We start from the raw sequence: 21314 nt of genomic DNA, 5'->3' as shown, positions 1-21314 counted from the left end.
CCTAGTGATTGTCATCAAATATGTGCCAAACTTTGAATGAAATGAAAGCAGAGATGTAATGAACATCCTGTGTGGATTGATTATTTCAAAATTGGTGGAAACGAAAATCCACTGATAACACAAGTAAAGGCTTACCTGCCTTTAACAATTGAGGTGCCAAGTGGCCTGGAGAGACCTGGACCTTGTTCTGCAAACACTTAAGCATGTGAGTAAACTTTATTCACCCAAGAAATCAGATTGACAACAATAGGAGTACTCATGTAAACCAAATTACTCCTGTGCTGCAGTGCTTGCAGGATTAGGCCCCAATCCTGCAATCTGATCTGCACAGATGAACCCCTCTTCCTGAGCAGAGCACACCCTCCATTCAGTATAGTCTTCCCACATTGATCAGATTACAGGACCACAGACTCAGAATGGAAGCTCTATGGGGTACGGATTGTGTCCTTTTATTAGACTGTCATGTGTCATTTCCACAAGCACAGCACGATGGAAATAATAATAGCAATAAATATTAGAACACATTGTCAACTGATTTAAATTTCAAATCATAAAATGTTCCTTTGGAACATTTTTTTTCCATTGGAATAACATTGGTTTATTTATAAATTTAAATAGAAAGCTGATTACTCACACTGCAGAGGGATTGGGAAGGGAGCACAAATGTACCTTTGTGAAATCGAGTGCAAAAATAATCCAGACAATTGTACCCAGTGTGAAATCTGGCCCACCAGCCTTGCTTTGGGGTGATGATAGGAAGAAAGCAATTTAGCAGCAACAGACTAAGGAAGTGTCCTAACAGGATTATATAAAGAAAATTGAAAGCATAATTGGGTCTTGGTCACCGTAATTAAAACAATACCCTGCCACGGGAAATTAAACCCATCACACACAACACATCAATTAAATCTGTACTGCTTTGTCTCTTTTAACTAGGTTTTTTTTATTCTGTTCCTAATTTAAAGTACCCAGGCACCATTTCCTGATTCTCTAGGAGAAGACCAAGTAAAAACTCACTTCGGTCCTGATCCTGCAAATGACTCTCCACAAACAGACCCTGCACCCACATGGAGACAACTGCAGGTTAGGGGCCTTTGCGTAGGGAATATGTGCAGGTACTGGGGATGGGATCCTCTCCCTGATTTAGTGACGGTGCCTGGACAACTAGCACAACCACTCTGTATTTGCAGCTTCCGGGACTCCTCATTGTCCAATGCTCCTAATTTTCCAATGCTAGAAAAAAAAACTAAATAAAACAAACACCACAATCCTCCGCAAACATTGAGAATATATATTTTAAAAACTACACATTAGGCCCTGTTTACAAGATGTTAAATGTTCTTCTGTATATTACTGCAATTAAGATTAAAATGTACCTTGATTTCTGATATGAGAGCAGCAGAGACCAAATATTGTAAGGTCGTGGCAGAAATAGTTACTGTCTGGGGAAGGAGGGTATAAAGGTAAAATGTTCAGCGGCAAAGGGATGGATTTTTATTTACAGATCCTTACAATGCAGTGGATGATCCATAACAAGTAACAACAGTTTTAGAAGTAGTAAACCTGAAAGTAATTCTTTAAATAGAGGAGAATGTTTCCCCTTTGATACTACATACATCCTACAGCTTTATTTCTGCAAGACATCAAGACATTTTAATACCCACTCTCGACACTCCTTAAATGCTTCCACAGGTTTCAGCAAGCCCATCTTGGCTTCATTTCTGAGTTCAGCATCCATTCCACTACGATCTTCATCCATCCACCCCAGTAACGCCTAGAAAAGATACACAAGCTGAATGGCCATTCATGTTTCAGATGAACACTGGACCAAATTAAACTGCTGAGCAACTCCAAAACTGTTTGCTTCCTCTCTCCATTATATTCTATTAGTAACAACAAGCCAATTTATATTGATTAGGATCTTTTCAACAGGCCAACTGTGTATACAGCTATTCTGCCTTCAATCTTAAATACACAGAATTGTCATTGTAAGTAGCTGCTTCTCTAGCTCACTACTTAGTAGAACAAGTAAACACTTAGTTTCCAATAAACCACAGGGCCAGTATTCTGCATAAACAATTATCTTTCTTTGCATGTCTCAAACCACAGTTTCCTCCGGAGGCCATGAATGACTGTGCTCCTGATTTTTTAGTCTTGTAAGTACTATAGTAGGGGACCAAAAAGGCACCAAGAAAAAAGCAGACACAAACTACAGTTTCCATAGCAATGTTTCAAACAAAGTGGCAGAAACAAACACAAGAAAAATGTTTCTTCCTTCTGTGTGCAGTTGTGGGATTCACTTCTGCAAGGGGTCAAAAGGTTAAAAACTGGGATTGGATAATGCATGCTAATTACTGGATAATCAAATTTCATGCTCTTTGGCCTGGGCAAACAGCCACAGGGATCTGTAAGGAATCCCCCCATGTACAGTGTTGCACAAGTAGTCAGGTGCATCATGACGCAGAAAGATTTTCATTTTCTCTGAAGCATCAACTATTGGCAGGGTGCTAGACTCGCAGGAGGAAGTGGACTGTTCCTCAGTGGCAAATCTTCCATTAGTAAGCAATATCTTTGTACCTGGTATCTCTCCACAATGTGAAAGCCAATGGCAGACTGCAACTTTCGTAGACAAATTGGACACAGATCCAATGGGCGTCGGTCTGATTCCTCCAGGTGATTGGAACCCTGCATCACACACTGCAGCCACTGACAGTGATGGAGTCCAAAGATGTGCCCAATCTCATGGGTCAGGGTCTGAAACACAGGTCTTATTTTGCAAATTATTGTAAACTATGTTTTCCACTCTCCCTACACTGGCAGTACCCATTACAGCACCTTACAAAATGGGCTGATGATAAAACGGTTCCACTTCCAACCCACTCCAAGACAGGGCAACAGACCTGGCACGGGGCTGGTACCAATTTTAGTTACAGAAAAATGAAGCCGATGGCCTTGTAGTTAAGGAAAGGAAGTGAGTGTTCAATTCCCAGTCCTGCCACAAACTTCCTCTGTGAACTGGGTGAGTCACAATTGCTCTGTGCTTCAGTTCCCCAGCTGCAAAATGGGGATAGTAATACTTACTTTCTTCCATCCTTTTTCTGTATTGTGGATTTGGGCTCTAAGCTCCCTGAAGTAGGGACTCTCTCTTCCTATCTGTTTATACAGCACCTAGCACAGTGAAGCCCTAATTTCAGCTGGGGCCTCTAGACACTATTGTAATAAAAACAAGATATCCCGCTCTCCAGAATATGCTCAAGGGATTTAAAAAAACCTGATGTTTGTTTATAAGGATAATTCTTCACACTTCTGCATAGTGCTAACATCCAGGGAGCTCAAAGTGCCTCACAAACAATAGCAAGCTAAGACTCGCAGCCCCCGACTGACCCGCAGAGGTTGAGTTTACTGACATTCAAATTAAGGATTTACTATGTTTTACTTAGTTCAGTCAAGATTGAGCACAGGGAGGCATGGTCTTCCTTGATTTGGAAATTAAAACATATTGAATAGGTGAAGTGATTTCTCCAATTTAGAAAAATGCACCTAGCGTTCCCTCTAGGTCCCCGGACACAGGCTATCAAACCACATCCATCTACTGACAACAGGAACCACTAACAACAACAACAACAACGACCTTCCTGCAGCTACAAAAAATCTCAAGCCCTCAGGTATCCCACAGACACCATCTCTTCAGGAAGAGGGTGATTAAACAGATAGGCCTGGAGGTTACTAAACAGGCTCCATCCAACCAAAGTGAAGCAGATTGGCAGTGGATCCAGATTAATGGAGCTTGGATCCAATCCAACCACAGGGCTCTTAGCAAACCAAAGCCCCTCCCCCTTGCAAAAATGCTCATGCCACTCCTGGTTCTCTGCCCCACCAGTTCTAAACCCTGCTCCCCAGTCCTCACAGCAAACACCAACACTCTCTGGAGATGAACTGTATCCTTGGATCCAAACTTTGTCACTTCTTGGGCCTCTTCTCAACCCAGGGTTCAGACTCACGGATCTTGCTTTAATCCACCCTTTCCAAGTACCCTGTACTGAGAACACCCTGCTCCCATATACTACTCCTGGGGGAATTCTGCGCCACTGTGTAATGCAAAATTTTGCAGAAATTAATGTTGTGCCCACAGAATTTCCTTTCCCCCACAGAAACGGGCTGCAGTGCTGGCTGGACGCCACTAGGGGGCACAGGACCCAGCAGAGCCCAGTTCACACATAGAAGACACTACCAGGGGGAGGGAGTTAGAGGTTTCCCGACCGCAGCACTTCTCAGCACACCCTCAGGGAAGGAGATGGCAGCGTTCAGAAAACACCACACAAGCCTGGGGCCAAGCATCAGGCTGCTTCTCCCTTGGGATCTCTGGGCTCTAAGGGGTAGGGGAGCAGATGTCTGGGGCTGCAGGGGTCATGGCTGGGCTCTGGGGGCAGAGGGGTGCAGGTGTCTGGGCTCTAGGGGTACCCTGCAGCTGGGCTCGGGGGGGGGGGAGGGGTTTCAGGTGGATTAGGGGGGGGGGGGGCAGGGCGGGACTCTGGGGGGGGGAGATTGTAGGTCTCCGGCTCCCAGCAGAGCTCTGTGGGAGAGGGGGCAGAGAAACAGGATTGTCATAGGGGTTTCTTTAACTCTCTACTCCTGGGGGAATTTTTTTGTGTCTCTGTATTGTTATAGACATACTTGCTGACAGGTAAATAAATTACCAAAATAATTGAAACTGGTGTGATTATGTAGTGTTATTTTGACAAATAACATTTGCAGGAATTTACAATGTTGTATGAAGAATTTTTATTTTTTTGGTGCAGGAGTAATATACCCAAGTGTAAGGAATATCAGCTTGAACATGCCACCTGATCTCCAATGCAGGGCTGGAGGATGAAGACACAGATTCTGCTGTCATTTACACTGGTGTAACTCCATTGACTTCGCTGGAGTTGCTCCTGATTTACACCAGCAAGAGGAGAATTAAACCCTTAGAAACAAAAGCTATTTTTATTTCCAAATAGAAATTTAAGGCTTTCAATAACTCTCCAGAGCCCAACAGGCACCCACCTTGCAGGACCTCAGAAGCAGCAGACTGCTGATTACAGGAGTATAATAGCCATCAAAAACTGAGTAGTCTGCTGAGGGAAGCTTCTTGACTCTCTTCAGTCTGCCTTTGTAGCTCGCAGTATAAAAGTCACTGTCATACCTGGCAAAGCTGAAGATCCCCATTCCTTAAGAAGAAATCAAAAAGGAATTCTATTAGAGAAGACACTTTCACAGTTCAGGGCAACTGCCCCGTATTCTTGCTCCGCGGTCCCTTGAGGGTGCATTCTAGGCTCCTCAACCAGCACCTCTTTTGGGCAGCCATCTCTCTCCCCCTCCTGACCAGGGGTTTTCCACGCTGTACGGTTCCCTGCCTACGCTGATCTTCCCAGCAAGCCAGACTGCCTATAACAGGCCAACGTCTGCGCGTTGGGTTCTCTGTGAAGACTCGTGAAGAGTGTAATTGCCAGCAGTTATAAGTTGAGCCCTACTTGCAAACACAACTGTGATTAAACTTACAATGATCTGAAGTCCTAGCTTTGCTATTTCAAGTCAATGCCAAAAGAGGACTTCTATGTTTTGAGTTACATTGTGTTAGATACACAGAAGTCTTCAAACACGGGAAACATCAAAATATAAAATAATATACATTGTACCATTTTGCTTTGCCACGTGTTCTAGTGAATGTACCCTTCAGTTTACGGCTCAGCACAGAAGGACAAGTAGATCTACCCTCATCTATTTCTGAGCAGACTAGCTACTGTTTCACAGTGCACTGGTTTATAGCCCTGGAAAGCAATACAAAGAGCAGCCTCTCAGAAGTAGTAAAAGTGCTTTACGTGTACTACTAGCGACCTCTTCTGGTCAAAGAAGGATTTGGCAGAGCTCAGAGCAAAGATCTGAAAAAACAAAACAAAAAAACCTCTTGCACTCAAGTATCAGGGGGTAGCCCTGTTAATCTGTATCTACAAAAACAACAAGGAGTCTGGTGGCACCTTAAAGACTAACACATTTATTTGGGCATAAGCTTTCGTGGGTAAAAACCTCACTTCTTCGGATGCATAGAGTGAAAGTTACAGATGCAGGCATTATATACTGACAGGTATTATTAAATAAATTACCAAAATAATTGAAATTGGTGTTTCAGTATATAATCATCAGTATATAATGCCTGCATCTGTAACTTTCATTCTATGCATCCGAAGAAGTGAGGTTTTTACCCACGAAAGCTTATGCCCAAATAAATCTGTTAGTCTTTAAGGTGCCACCAGACTCCTTGTTGCTCTTGCACTCAGATTCCCTTGATGTTTAAAAGCCCAATTAACCTTACTCATGTTGAGTAGCATTTCCTCCTTTGTGTAATCCCATTGATTTCAGTGGAACTACTCATATGAGCAAGAGTTGCAGATGTAGGTGCTAAATAATTGTCACATATTGACAGTGTAACACAATCTTCAAAAACGGGGAAAACACACACTTAGGATCCCATAGCGCACATGATTTTGCACACGCACAGTCTTTAAAAAAGGCACATGGATTATGACTGTTAATATTTTGCACTTATATGGCGTCTTTTCATCTCACCATGCTTTACAGACATTAATTTCATGTAGGGATACACTGTGGCACAGAGAGATTAAGTAACTTGTCCAAGGCCACAGAGAAAATCAGGAGCAAAGGCAGGATTAGTATCCAAAACACCAGGCTGCCTGTCTTGTACCTTAACCACAGGACGATATTATTGAAATGCCCTACACTACGCAGGATCTATGCCACAGATACAGTACAGTTCCTTTTCAATTAATGAATCCAGATCTTCCACGTACAGGTCTGTCGCATCTTACACGTGTTTAACATGCGCGCTTTCAGCTTTACGTGGTCGGCAAAAACAAAAAAAAGAGAAAAATAACAATTTTAATACTGTACCTGTAATGCGGGGGATTCCGCCCGCCATTGAACTCAATGTAATTTTGACTATACGTGATTTTCGCTTTACGCGCTGACTGTGGAACCTAACCCCAGCGTAAGATGTGACAGTCCTGTAGTGAGTCCAATATATTCCCACTGTGCTGATTTTTCTGAGCTGTCAAATCAAAATTATTGCAGGAATAACTGAAGTACAAGGCACCTTACTATGGAGCATTTCCTGTATGACAGGTCTCTGTGAAAAACAACGTAGTGGGACACTGAACATTACTAGGCTATTTATGTCCTTTTGGATGTTATAATTAGCAATGTGATGAGGAAGACATGAGGCCAGCGCCTCGCACTATTATTCACTGAGATGGAAAATGACTTCTGTGGCACCACTGATTCACAGTGACTCAGAAAGGAGTGGATGACTCAGGTTGTCAAACAATTTACAAGGCTCCCTTCCCCACATTTGTGTGTGTAATTATCAGGGGCATTTGGTGCCTACTTTACATTAACCACCCCAGGTTGCTGAAAAAAAAAAAAAAAACCAGTCCATTTGAAAATCTATTCCTGCAGGATAAAATCCTGAGGTCATCAACAGGAGTCCTGCATGTAAGAAGTCAGCAGGCCTATGCCGCACATGATCAAAAGTTTCTACTGAGAATCATTGCTGACTTATAATAAAGAGAGAAGTGCTGTGTAGAGCAGCAGCAGAAAGAGAAACAATGATGTACACACACGAGAATGTTCAGGGCCTTAACTCTGCAATGCAGTGTGGGAGTTCCACACCTGGCTCTCACTCCTCGGGTTTGAGGGGGGTACAAGTGATACAGGGGGAAAGAAATTGCCACTGAGGGAGGAATTGCCTTGTGTTGCCCAATAATGACCCACCTAGTTGACCATGTAACAGCAATGATGGGCCTCCAAAAAGTATCCATCCATGTGTATCCTGTCAGAAGGATGGCTGAGTTAAAAGGCCTGGAGGATGGCAAAGTTAAAATGGGGAGTGTGAAAGCAAAACTTTCCAGCTTCCCTAAGAGACATGGCCCAGAAGGTCACAGCCATTCCCAGGGAGAGGGACTGACTTAAAAAAATAAGTAAGATTACAATCACAGTTAAAGCTCCCCTTGCACATAAAGAAAACACAGTACAATACAAACAAGTAGCAAAAAGGGCAGGTGCCCACTATATCTAGGGGTCAAATGGAGCGCTCTAGCTCTGCATTTCCCAGCTGTGTGTGTCATATTCTGACGTTCCCCTAAGAAGCTTTAGATCTGATGATTTTCCTTGTGTGGTTTTCTCCATGACACAAATCCTGAAAGGTACCAATCATCTACACCACCCAATAAAGTCAGCAAGTGTTCCTCAGAGGTGCTGAATAAATGTAAATTTCACCATCATGTTTAAGTTTACAGACAAAAAATGCAGACTGCCAGACGTTAAATGTAGCTTGAGAACTTGGGGTGGGATTCACAACAGTACTTGGGCACCTAAGACACAGTTTGGGCTCCACTGCAATCCAGAAATTTCCCAGCAAACTTTGTAAGTGCCTAAACTCACTGAACACCTAAAGTTTTTCAGGGTAAAAGTTCCCTACCACCGTGAAGTGATGCTAAATTCTATAGTGCAAGAGCCCTGCAGAAATGAACTCAAGTGGTAATTCTACAAATTGTGAGAGAGTCTCCAAAATGTGTGTGTGATGGCGTCATAAGATAGGTTCTGAATATGGGTACTTTAACATTTTCCCAGTGCATTTTATCTAATTGAAAATCTGCACAACAGCAATTATGAGTAAGGCTACGATTTAGTCACAGAGGTCACAGAATCCGTGACTTCCAGCGACCTCTGACTCCAGACTATGGTGGTTGGGAGCTGCAGGGTACCCCATGGCCTGCGGGGGCAGGGAGCTGCAGGGTACCCCTGCCACCTCTGGTGGCCGCTGGAGCTCTAAGCCACCACAGGCGGCAGGGTACCCCACAGCTCCTGGCTGCCGCAGAGGAACCCCCAGATCTCCCAGCTGCCACGGGTGGTGGGGGCCCCCCGAGCTACCGATGGTGGGGGAACCCCTGAGCTCTCAGCTGCCGCAGGTGGTGGGGGCCCCCCAGAGCTGCTGATGGGACCCCCAAACTCCTGGCCACCACGGGCAGCAGGGAACTCCCAAGCTCGCGGGCAGTAGGGGAACCCCCAAGCTTGCGGCCACTGCGGGCCCCCAGAGCTGTGGGTGGCCAGGGGTACCCCACAGCTCCCAGATGCTGCAGGCAGCTCCTAGTCCCTGTGTAGCTGCCCCACTTCAGGTAGCGTGGGGACCCGCAGATCCCCATTTTGTCAGGGATATATTTAGTAAAAGTCAGGGACAGGTCACGGCTTCAGTGAATTTTTCTTTTTTGCCCGTGACCCGTCGCTGACTTTTACTAAAAATATCCATGACAAAAAACTTAGCCTTAATTATGAGACTTTACATATTAGCAATAAATACACATATTGTTTCAGCATAAAACACCATGTATCTCAGCTTTTATATGTCAAACTGTAAACTAAACAACAAAGTGCATCCAAAGAACACATGCAGTTAGTCAAAAAGCCCCTGGCGCTGCATGTAAAATATTGTTTTTACAACATTATTTGAAGTTTGTGGAGAACGTTAAAGTGTTAAAGAATCCAGCAGATTATTTTACACTGGTCTCAAACTTCACTCAAATTTTAAATTTAGAGTTTGCAAATTTGGAATGGTATCAGGTGATTTACTGTATAATAAGGGATTACAGACTTCTCTCCTAAAGCAGGATTATGAACAAAGGTGCACAATGGGACATTGTTTAATGTCAGAGAGATAGACAGAAAATATGAAGAGTTACCACTATTTCTTAGTTAATTTCAGCAACTGCATATGGGCTTCTTTGGCACGTGAATTTATACTCAATTAGCTGAATTTTCAGAAGAGTCTCAGCCCTGGCCTTGAGTCACCAATGTATTACTCCACTTTTAAAGTTGGCATAACTCTACTGAAATTAGATGAAATGAGTTACACCACTGCCAAAGGGACATTTAGCAATGGGGAAATCAAGCCCCAAATCTTTATCTTTGAACCAGCTGTTCGGCGCATGGAAAAATTTGCAATTTGACCACAAACAGCATTTGCTTCGCATTCACCATTCATCTGAGTGGATACCAACCACAAACAAATGTTGTCCCAAATACACGGACCACTGTTGAAGAAACCAAACACAATGATCCATACTGCCAGGCAATTAAAAAACAATTATTAAAACAACCAACTACAAAGCCAGAAGCCACGCTTGATCTTTACTTTATGTTAATCTGTTTAAATTGCTCATGAAAGGCTGAGAGAACAGAGAACACTTGTTTTTATTATGATATTTTCATCAGGTTTAGACAGATTTTTGCCTCCCCAATCTATTCATTTTAATTAGCCAGTTGTTGTAGAGGAAGCCTAGGCACCTCACTTGGCTTGGTGGATGGCAGGGATATTCTTGGATTTTCTAGGTGCCAGAAGTTAGGTGCTGTGTTGTAACGCCCAAGTCCCTTCATGGATCCCACCCTCTATGCCTAGCTACTGAATAGAATGGGTGCAACTTCCTTTTTAGAATCTCTGCCCTTTCTGAAGCACAGCTACGTGAATACAGATTGCTATTGTTAAATGCTATTCCAGCATTAGACAGCACATAGCTGGCATACGTAGCACACACTATGGTGCAGGTGGAATTCCAACTTCCATTCTAGCCCCTCCTTTTCAATTAATAATTATTTTCTTAAATTAATTTATTTTAGGCTAAAATTCGGCAGGCTTTGTTGAAGCTCAGAGGTATTTTGAGGCTGTGTGTGTATAAAGTTTTTATTAAAATCAGTGCTGACATTTTTACATTTAAAAAAAAAAAAAAAAGACCTCTTCCAGGCTGTATTATAGATTGTATGAGTCTTTTACAGCCTCCAAAAGCATGCTGGGTGCCTTGTTGTATCAATCAGAAGACATAGGCCTTGCCTCAAACAATGTACAAGCTTGACCCTGAGCACCTCCATCTCCCATTGGCTGCAGAGTCTCTCAACATCTCCCAGGATTGGACCATACTTTATAAAGCACAAGAGGAGGGGCTAGAGTTAAGGCTGAGCTTTCAACTTTAATGCAGAGATTCCGACTCATGGCTTAATTTTTCAGTGTTAAAACTGCACTATTATAAAATATCATTAAAAAAGTATTTTAAAAGTTACCTAAAAGGGTAGATGGGGCTGTTCCAGGCAACTCTGGAAGTTCATGTTTCTATTTCAACTAAAGAAATCTAGTTTACGATACTTGTCTCATTTTGGGTTCAGAGGTCATCTCCACCTAATAAAAATGCTCTCTGAAGGCACATTTTGTGGCAGGCAGGCAGTTCTGAAGTTAGGAGTCTAGTAGCACTGGGAAACACATCCTTTTAAAAAGCTACAGAGAGTCCTAGTTGCTTTTTACAGATCCAGACTAACACGGCTACCCCTCTGATACTTGACATCCTTTTAAGGCAGCTCTGGATATCAGTGGATGAGCTTGTGTACTGGGCCTATGTGCATGGTCCCTGCATTTAATTTAGAATTTGGTTCATTGTTTTGGTCCTGTTTTATTTTTGTCTTATTCATTTGCTCATTTTGTTTTAGTTTGGAGTTGTTTTGTATTTTGACTAACATTTGGTTTTCCCAAGTTTTTGATCATAGCCATATTAGGGCCAATCCTGAGACTGATGTCAGTGGCAAATGAGCACATTCAAAACCTCCCAGAATCTGGCCCTAAGCTGTATTGACTAGTTCAGGAAGGTACTTAAGTATGGGGCTAACTTTAAATGTGGGAGAAGTCTAATTCAAGTCCACTGGGCTACTCATAAACTTAGTCACATGCCTTGCTGACTTGGAGCCTGTGCCAGGTTTTGTCACAGGTGATACATAGATCATTTAGATTCCTCATTTCTGGAGTCACCTGGCCAATATAGGGGAAATAAAAATAAAAAACAACAACACTGAAATGGAAAAATACTGTTTAAATTAAAAATATACATAACGGGGCCAAAATCTTAACTGTGAACCTTTTCTCAGGTGAACATGATAAGTCAATTGATTCTTTTCAAACAGTATTTTGTTAAATAAGTTAGAATCTCAATTACAAAAGAAAGAATCAACATATAAAAAATTTCAAATTCACCACACGTGTAAGTAAGGGCAATTCCACTGATTTCTACGGGAGTTTGGCAAACAGCGTGCTTGTTGTATCAGGCCCATAAGCTGGGAATTGAAGAATGAGTCAAATCAGAAGCACCTATGCAAACTGGATTTGATTGCTAGCAATCAGACTCTGGAGAAACAGACAGAGCTACTGACACTGTGCTTTGGAGAGATGTCAGACCAAAATCTACTTGCACTTCTGTCCAGCAATCCTCAAGGAAATCAATGCAGCTGTCCAATTATAACGGAGTACAGAATTGGACCCATGGCAAGACTGCTTTTTATGCCAACTCAGTCTTGCAGTTAAATACACATGCCCACTCAGCCCTGCCGCTAAGCAAACCATTTTACCCTGTCACTGGCCTGATCAGATTGTGGCAAGCATACATGTTTTTGGAATAGCTAAGATGAGACAATGTTTTATATTTTTGCTTTGAATACCACAGGCACTCTATTTTATGGTGAAAAAGCCAAAGAACAATATTTTGAGGTGTAGATTTTGGGTATCAGAGACTAAAGGCTGCTGTGGTCCATGAAGTGAACTCATGCTGCAAACATGCAATCAGGACAGAGAGGGCCTGAGTTTCCTTTCACTAATGCAGGAGTCACTCCATTGCCCTTGATGTACTGACTCCTATTTTACAGTAAAGTGACACCAGACTCAAAACCAAACAGTCTAAATGTGATGATGACTTTATGCATTAAAAAAAAAAAATCACATTAACAATCATTTGGGTTTTTTTGCAACAGCGAAAGTCTATGACAAGCTAGAGGCTCAATTAGTACTCCTAGGGAATGCCAAATTCTGATTTTGTGTGACCGGGAGATTTAGGAGTACAAGGAAGACTAGATCGTAAGACTGCAAGATTTTTTTTTAAAGTTATTTTCATTTAAAATTGTACACAACATAAAAGTGTACATAACATTACATCTGCTGCGTGACTAACCTGTCAAAATATTTCTTATTTCCAGTATACCTACTTAAACACATCGCCCATATCATAGCCTGTTAGATAGAGGGTGTGACGGTTCTTAGTGTACTCAAGACTGAGAGTCCCCTTGTTATCCCCTACCTCCAGCATGAGGAAGTCCTGCCACTGCCTGGCTGGGCATCATCTCTCTAACACCATCAGCCTTTCAGCCACTCAAGCCCTCTCCTCTGGACTATGCCAGCCCTAACTTCCCCTTGCAGGTGAACAATAGGTGCTCCCCCCCGTCCCCAAGTTCCTTTGGATCATTCTCCTATGACACTGGCAACTCACAGAAATCCCAGATCCTCTGCTCCCAAAGGAGTAGTGTATTCCAGTTTTATCTTAACCCACCGCTCCTGTAAACCACACAGTCCTTGTGAGCACTGAAATAAAGCTAGTATTGTTTTATTGTAAGAAAGAATAAAGATTTAACTAGAAACAAGAGAGCAGTGGAAACATATGGTTACAGTGCAAAACAGAATCACAAAATGTGAACTTGGGTCTATATTTATTAATAAATATCTTTCCTACCAAATAAAGTAGGTTTTCCCCACAAAGGTCAGTCTGTTACCATAGAATCATAGAATATCAGGGTTGGAAGGGACCTCAGGAGGTCATCTAGTCCAACCCCCTGCTCAAAGCAGGACCAATCCCCAGACAGATTTTTGCCCCAGATCTCTAAATGGCTCCCTCAAGGATTGAACTCCCAACCCAGGGTTTAGCAGGACAATGTTCAAATCACTGAGCTATTGCAGAGCTGTCTGGTTTACCAAGAAACATGATGCAAACATGCATGAAAACACCCTCGTTCCACAAGGGGTTTCCTTAGTGAATCGATCCAGAGGGTCTTTCCTCCTGTTATACTGAAACCAACTGTTTGTTCCTATTCAGAGACAGGGCAAACCCCTGTCTTGTTGTAAAGTCCCTTTTTTTATCTTCAAGTGGTTTCGATTGTTTGCAGTTGGCTCTGATGGTTTCCCATTCAAAGTCTTACTATTGCACAAAGCTAAACTGAGCCTTGCATTGCATCCTCAGCTAAACAGCAAGGGGTGACAACTCCCCCATCCTGGAACAGGCATTAACCCCAGTGACTAATTTTTACTGCAAGTCATAAAGCATTTGCTCTCTCATTTCATATATATCCATCCCATACATACATTTCACAATGATTATGAATCTTGACAAGTTATGAGTCTTCTGTAGATAGCTTACGTTTCTCTTTATGGATAAATATCCTGTACAATGTTTGGTGTACTGGGTTTGTCTGAGGTGAGAGTTGTCTGCAAAGAACAGGGGACCCTTTGCCAAGGGGTTTTGGTGTTGCAGAAGGTCCTCAGAGTCTTTGTAGCAGCAACTCACTAATTTTGGCTGTTCTTTTTCAGCCCACACTCTGCTTGTGGCAGTAAGGAATCAAAGAAAAATAGGTGATTTGGACAGACGTTGACATGTTGTGAGCTGGGTTTAAGTTCTTTGGGCAGCAAAGCCTTCTTTATTTGCATAAGATTTTGTTTTAAAAAGCAAAATGCACTGCTTACTTACCAGAGTATGAAAAATGACATCTTGAAAATGTGAACTCAATTTCTTTGGCACTTCTGTAACTCTCTAAACAAACAAAGAGAAACCAACACCAACCCAACTGTGTCAACCAAAAAATCCCCTTTAGGGCCGTGAACTAATCCAACAAGATTCGGTATAGAAAGGGAAACATATTTGAAGTTATGAACAAAGTTTTAGGGATTTTTCTTTTAACAGCAGATCAATCAAAACTGTTTCTTACTTTTTGACTGTCTTTCGAATGTAGTGACTTTGAACTGTATGAGTTGGAACAATATCACACACTATTTTTAAAATTATATACCCATAAATTATATATCAGTTTAATTCACGTTTCCCATATCTATCATATTTTATACACATTTTAATAGTAAATTGATTCCTAGCATTTTGGAGTCATTTTAGTTTTCTCCACTGATATACTCCGGGCACAATACCTTCTGTCAAAGAGGCTTGGCCAAAGACAAAATTCCAGGACTCCCTTGGATAAAGATCGATCATTGTTATCCCAACAATACAGAAAGCATCTTCTGGCTTTTTCTTCTTTAGGTATTTCAAGAGGTCCCCTGTATAAACAGAAAAAAAACTCCCTTCAAAAGAAGCATGAGTCACCACAGAGGAAACCTGTGAAAGCAGTCATAGGATTATGCCAATGGTTCTCAACCAGGTGGGTATTCAGAGGTGTTGTTGGGGGTACATCAACCCACCTAGATATTTGCCTAGTTTTCCAATAGGCTACATAAAAAGCAGTAGCAAAGTCACTACAAACTAAAATTTCATACTGACAATGACTTGTTTGTACTGCTCTATATACAATATTTATATTCCAATTGATTTACTTTATAATTATAGGGTAAAAATGAGAAAGTAAGCAATTTTTCAACAATAGAGTGCTGTGCCACTTTTGTATTTTTACGTCTGATTTTGTAAGCAAGTAGTTTTTAAGTGAGGTGTAACTTTGGAGTACACAAGACAAATCAGACTCCTGAAAGGGATACTGGAGTACTGGATTATGCGATGTAGGGGTCCAGCCACATTATCAAACTGGAGCCATTAATGCTGCTAACATGTGGTCAGATCCTATAAAAACCCTCCATACACAGAATTTCCAATGGGAGTTCTGCTTGCAGGATTGGTATCAGGATGAATCGGGGCTTGTCAACACACTATATTAGTGCACAGAAAGCTACAGTACACTAGCTTGCTGTGCATTAAGTTGCCACGTGGACCCTGCTAAAGGGCACTGAAAGTTTCATAGTGAGCTTTGGCAAAGCAATAAGCCTAGACAAGCCCTTAGGGTAGATAATATTTTTCTATTCAATGCAGTGAATTATTGTTTTACAAGAGTGGTCAGGATGCTTAATAAAGGTAGATGCTTGAATCTATTGCAGGTTAAATGTCCTAAAAGTCAGAGGAACACTTGGTGGTCTCAGGAAAGTTTCTAGTAGTCACATCACAAAAATCACCACCATGACTGACATTCTAAGGGTCAAAAAAGATAACATTAGAAACAGAAGAAAGGCCATACTGGTCAGACCAAAGGTCCGTCTAGCCCACTATCTCGTCTTCCGACAGTTGCCAATGCCAGATGCTTCAGAGGGAATCACAGAATATCAGGGTTGGAAGGGACCCCAGGAGGTCATCTAGTCCAACCTCCTGCTCAAAGCAGGGCCAATTCCCAACTAAATCATCCCAGCCAGGGCTTTGTCAAGCCTGACCTTAAAAAAAACCTCTATGAATAGGTAATCATCAAGTGATTTCATGGCAGTATCCAAAGAAAATGTATCTCAGTTTTAACTAGCTGGACATCTATTTGATCTTTAGATTCATACAATACATTTGCTTTAGTTTTAAATAACTAACGTTCAAGAGAAAACGACTTGGCTAGCTGAGCATTTGGTTAGTTTAGAGAACTTAGTGATCAAGCCTGAATGCACGACCAGGCATGTGTTCTATTGCTGTAACCAAATGACACAGCTGCTTTTGTGAAGCCTGATGCGGATGCTCTGACTTGAATGAATAACGCCACTGATGGCAACGGAACTACTCACATGAATAAAGGTTGCAGAATCAGGTCTGAAACCACAGCTGGGATTAGGATCTTGCATTACTGAGTCCTAGGGTAGGTCTATACTTACCTTCAGGTCTGGCGGTAAGCAATCGAACTTCTGGGTTCGATTTATAGCGTCTTGTCTAGACGCGATAAATCGATCCCGGAAGTGCTCGCCGTCGACACCGGTACTCCTGCTCCGCGAGAGGAGTACGCAGAGTTGACGGGGGAGCCTGCCTGCCGCGTCTAGACCCGTGGTAAGTTCGAACTAAGGTACTTCGACTTCAGCTACGTTATTCACATAGCTGAAGTTGCGTATCTTAGTTCGAAGTGGGGGGGTTAGTGTGGACCAGGCCCTAGACTTATGCTCAAACAACTAAGCCACACTTCTCCACTACACTGTAGGTCACATCATGACTGGAGATTCTGGTGAGCTGCTGACAAAGAATCTGAAGTTATCCATCCTTTTCTGTGTCTGCCTACGGCACTGATATAACCCCCCCATACTGTTGTATCTGAACACCTCACAATCTTTAATGTATTTATCATCACAACACCCCGACTTAGAGTGTCAAGAAACTCAGTTTTCATTTCTTTATTATCCCAATCTTTTAGCAATGAGGTGGTTCTGAATTTGATGCCGTTCTCCTCCTCCCTACATACCTGCATGAATCTGTAGATTGCATGTGTACTCATTCACTCGAAAAGCACAACTTGTGTGTGAAACAGGAACCGGCTCCAGGATTTTTACAGATAGGCCATAGTAAAAGGCTTCACAGTAATCCTTCAACCATTTCATATAATCCTCCGTACTAACTTTGGTGTCCCCAAAAGAACCTATATACGCAGTCCAAAATAACATCAGGTTATAATCCTGCTATGGCTGTTCATTCAATCAACTCATTTTTTTTAAATCCCCCAAAAAGAATATTCCCTCTTATTTCATGTTTGTTAATGAACATCACATTTACCCCAAGTTATAAAAAGAAAATATGAGCAATATTATAGAACACGGCACAAACACAATTGTAACCTTTCACCATTTCCATGCAATTCCAAGAAAGCCTCTCTTTATTTTATTAACTTCTATTCCCTTAGCCTAAAAACAAAATTCTCCTGCAATACTCCAAGGTACTACAGCTCATAACAATGATACAGCCATGTTTGGGATGATTATTGTACAGTAATGAAGCGGGAGGTTTGTTTGTTTTTTAAATAAGGGCATTGTTTATCACTGTTAAGTGCTGAGATACTGGATATTAAAAACAACCAAACAATACAATGCTACCCACAAGAGGCAACACAGAAACTGACGTCAGTGCTGTAGACTGCAATAGTGAATCCATTACTCATAACTGTAATTAAAATTTCAGCTTTAAGAGTAATGGCAACTCCCATAAACACTGATCAAATATGGATGGAGTAGGGAAACTGAAGGACTGAGATTTAGCATATTGTATTTGTTTGTTGGTTTGTTTTTACCTTCAATGGGTTTCCTTTCCCAAGATTATGACTGTTCCTGTTTTTCTTAAAAAACACAATTTTATACACAAGTTAATCAAAAACTGTGAAAGCTACCAGGAAATATGACGTAAATCCATCTATATTATTTACTGTAATCCTCGATGACATGTCTCTATGCAACACACTACAGAAAAAAAAATATTAAACAACAGTAATTTGCATTTCTATAGCACCTTTCATCCAAAGAAATCAAAGCACATTGTAAACATTGATTAAGCTTCACAACACTCCAGTAATGCTTAATTAAATATTCACCATTTTGAACATGGGTAAACTGAGGCACAAAAAGGCCTAATCCTACAAGTATTTATGGACGAGTTTACCTCTACTCACATGACTCAGTTCCATTGACTCTAATAGGTCTACTCGGATGAGTAAAGTTAAGCACATCCATAAGCGCTTGCCGGATCAGGACTTTAGTGAATTTTCCATAACACCATAGCTGAATGTCTGAATCAGGAATAAAACCCAGGAGTCCTGACTCCCAAGTCCCCTGCTCTAACCACTAGACCACTTTGTCTGAGATCTACTATAAAGTCTTTTTATTTGAAAATTGGAACATATAACCTAATTAGTTCATATTTAATGGAACAGGCATATTAAAGACACAGATGGCTTGGTTCAGCGATCACAGTTAGACATTACCAATGGGCTGTACATAAATGGCACTTTTCTGAGATGTCGGTCTGCTTCTGTAAGGATCATTATAAAACTGTTCAAAGTCCTGGGTGGGCTCAGGGTGTGAGGAGATCCAGTCTGACTCCGAATGAAGAGTGATGGGTCTGAAGAGAACACTGTCTGGCTGAAACGCTTCATTCAGCAAACACTTCTCCCTAGACTCAAGATTCTCATACAGCTTCACAAGCTGTGTGCTCTTGGAGATCAATGCTGTCTTCAGGATCTGCTCAGAATGTTTAATTACCTTCATCTGAAAGAGAGAAAAGACCAAAAGCATTTATAAAATCCTGGTTTCATACCTAGCATGTATTCTAAACAGCTTCCTTCCTTCCTCTACCACCACCTGATGACCCCCAGCCTCTCATTCCTTTTCTGAGGTGTTGGTAAGCTAACAAGCTGTTTTCCACAGCCTATTGCTAGCTAACCAGCCAGGATTGCTGAGGCACAGGCCTTTTAGCTTCCTCTTTTCCCTACAATTTCCATACCCAGCCCCCAAACACACAAGCAGCTTCTGCTTTTTGGAGGGGAGGGGGAAGTGACCAACATGGGAAAGTTTTGCTGCAAACTCACAATTCCCAGTCTAGTTCTATGTATTATGTCATTCCCTCACTTCATTCTCTGTTTTAAAAAATCCCTTTTGCTACTATGTCATTCTAGTGCAGGGGTTTTCAAACTGAGGGTCGGGACCCCTCAGGGGGTCGTGAGGTTATTACCTGGGGGGTCGCGAGCTGTCAGCCTCCACCCCAAACCCTGCTTTGCCTCCAGCATTTATAATGGTGTTAAATATATTAAAAAAGTGTTTTTAATTTATATGGGGGGTTGCACTCAGAGGCTTGTTATGTGAAAGGGGTCACCAGTACAAAAGTTTGAGAATCACTGGTCTAGTGGCTCCCACTCCAACAAGATCTTTAGAACTGATTCTGATCTCACTTGCTCCAGTGTAAAAAACAAAAAACAAAAACACAGTGCAACTCCCTCAGCTGACTTCAACAGATTTATGCTGATGTAGGAGAATCAAGACCAGGAAGCTGTTTCTTCTGTAAGCTTAGGCAATGCTAGCAGTAACTGACTGAACAAAAGGCATGTGACAAAAAACAAAAAAAAACCCCACAAACAATTCATCATTATGCAGTGGGTGAAGCACTTATCAGTATCATACAAATTGATGCCAATTTTCTCCCCCATAAGAAGATTTCTGTTAATCATCCACCACTTAGGATAGTATCTTGCTATCTCATCTCTTGCTTCTCCCTGTATCTTCATCTGTGATTAGCGGACTCTGGGTCAGAATGCTAGATTGCTAAGTATTAAGATGGCTTTGATAACAATTGTGCCTGCACTGCAGGGTGCAATAGGAAATATAAAGTAGACTCAATAATTAAGAGTAGAACATAATATAAACATATATGTAAATTTATGAGAAAGGAGATTTTATAGATGATATTTTCATTCTCCTAACAATGTGTTACAAAAAGTATTAGGCAGGATTGAGGAGATTTTTGAGGGAACAATGTTGATACAATTAGTTCCAGTCCATTGTGCACAAAGAGTGTATTTTATTTTAACATACTTTTGTTTTTCTCATTTAAAAAACAGCAATGAGAAAAACAAAAGAATCAGATGCAGAGAAGAGGGACTATTTTTTTGTTTGTGTTGTTCAGACCTCAAAGGGGGACACTGAAATTCATCCCTCATGCCTACACATCCTATCCCAGGGTGCATGGGGTTAGTACAGAATCCACCTCACACCTCCAAATACATACCCTAATCCCATAACCACACACCCCACAGCAACCCCAATTACTTCCCCACACAGACCCCATTACATTCCACTACAGCCACACAGTGTGTACAACCCACATTGCATGTCCCACACATCAGTCTCAGCATCCCCCTAGTTAGGGTTGCCAACCCTCTGAGATTGTCCTGGAGTCTCCAGGAATTAAAGATTAGGTCATCTGATGAAACCTCCAGGAATGTCCAACCAAGGCTGGCAACCTCTCGCCCCTCATAGTGGCCCACACACACCCCCAGCACCTCCCAATCATACACCCCTCCCAGCATTGCCCCTTGCCCCCACAGCATGTCTCCCACACCTCTCCCAGCATCCCACCGCCCCCCACAACACACCCAGCATCCCTCTCGCTCCCCTCCCAGCATTCCTTGACCTCCACAGCACCCCCTGCCTCCCCCACAACCCTCCCAGCTCCTCCTCCCCCCCACCCTCCCAACATCCCCTGCCCCCCTCCCAGCATCCCCTGGCCTCACGGCACCCCACACAATCCACTCAGCATCCCCTGCCCCCCCACAATCCTCTCAGCATCCCCTGCCACCCCAGCACCTCCCCCCCCCCCAGCATCCCCTGGCCTCACTGCCCCCCACAACCCTTCCAGCAA

General features: G+C 42.2%; 1 protein-coding gene across 6 annotated transcripts in view; it reads right to left on the bottom strand.

The window, feature by feature from the left end:
• Nucleotides 1–433: 433 nt before the first annotated feature.
• The window catches only part of AMZ2 (archaelysin family metallopeptidase 2), a 26253-nt gene continuing 5372 nt past the window's right edge, over nucleotides 434–21314 (bottom strand). The window contains exons 1-8 of one of the 6 annotated variants that reach the window (XM_034789988.1): nucleotides 20078–20501; nucleotides 18886–19168; nucleotides 17380–17553; nucleotides 15104–15232; nucleotides 14652–14714; nucleotides 5047–5210; nucleotides 2578–2754; nucleotides 434–1774 (exon numbers count right to left, since the gene is read on the bottom strand). In XM_034789988.1, the coding sequence (XP_034645879.1) occupies nucleotides 1628–1774; nucleotides 2578–2754; nucleotides 5047–5210; nucleotides 14652–14714; nucleotides 15104–15232; nucleotides 17380–17553; nucleotides 18886–19168 (1137 nt within the window). In that variant the 5' untranslated portion in view covers nucleotides 20078–20501 and the 3' untranslated portion in view covers nucleotides 434–1627. Of the gene's footprint in view, nucleotides 1775–2577; nucleotides 2755–5046; nucleotides 5211–14651; nucleotides 14715–15103; nucleotides 15233–17379; nucleotides 17554–18885; nucleotides 19169–20029; nucleotides 20052–20077; nucleotides 20502–21314 lie in introns of those variants that run through there. The other 5 variants (XM_034789989.1, XM_034789986.1, XM_034789990.1 and 2 more) reach the window with 5 other exon arrangements.

Source organism: Trachemys scripta, chromosome 14 (assembly GCF_013100865.1).
Source record: "Trachemys scripta elegans isolate TJP31775 chromosome 14, CAS_Tse_1.0, whole genome shotgun sequence".
Lineage (NCBI taxonomy): Eukaryota > Metazoa > Chordata > Testudines > Emydidae > Trachemys > Trachemys scripta.
Note: the sequence above shows the minus strand (reverse complement) of the source record. Positions and strands in the feature narration are given on the sequence as shown.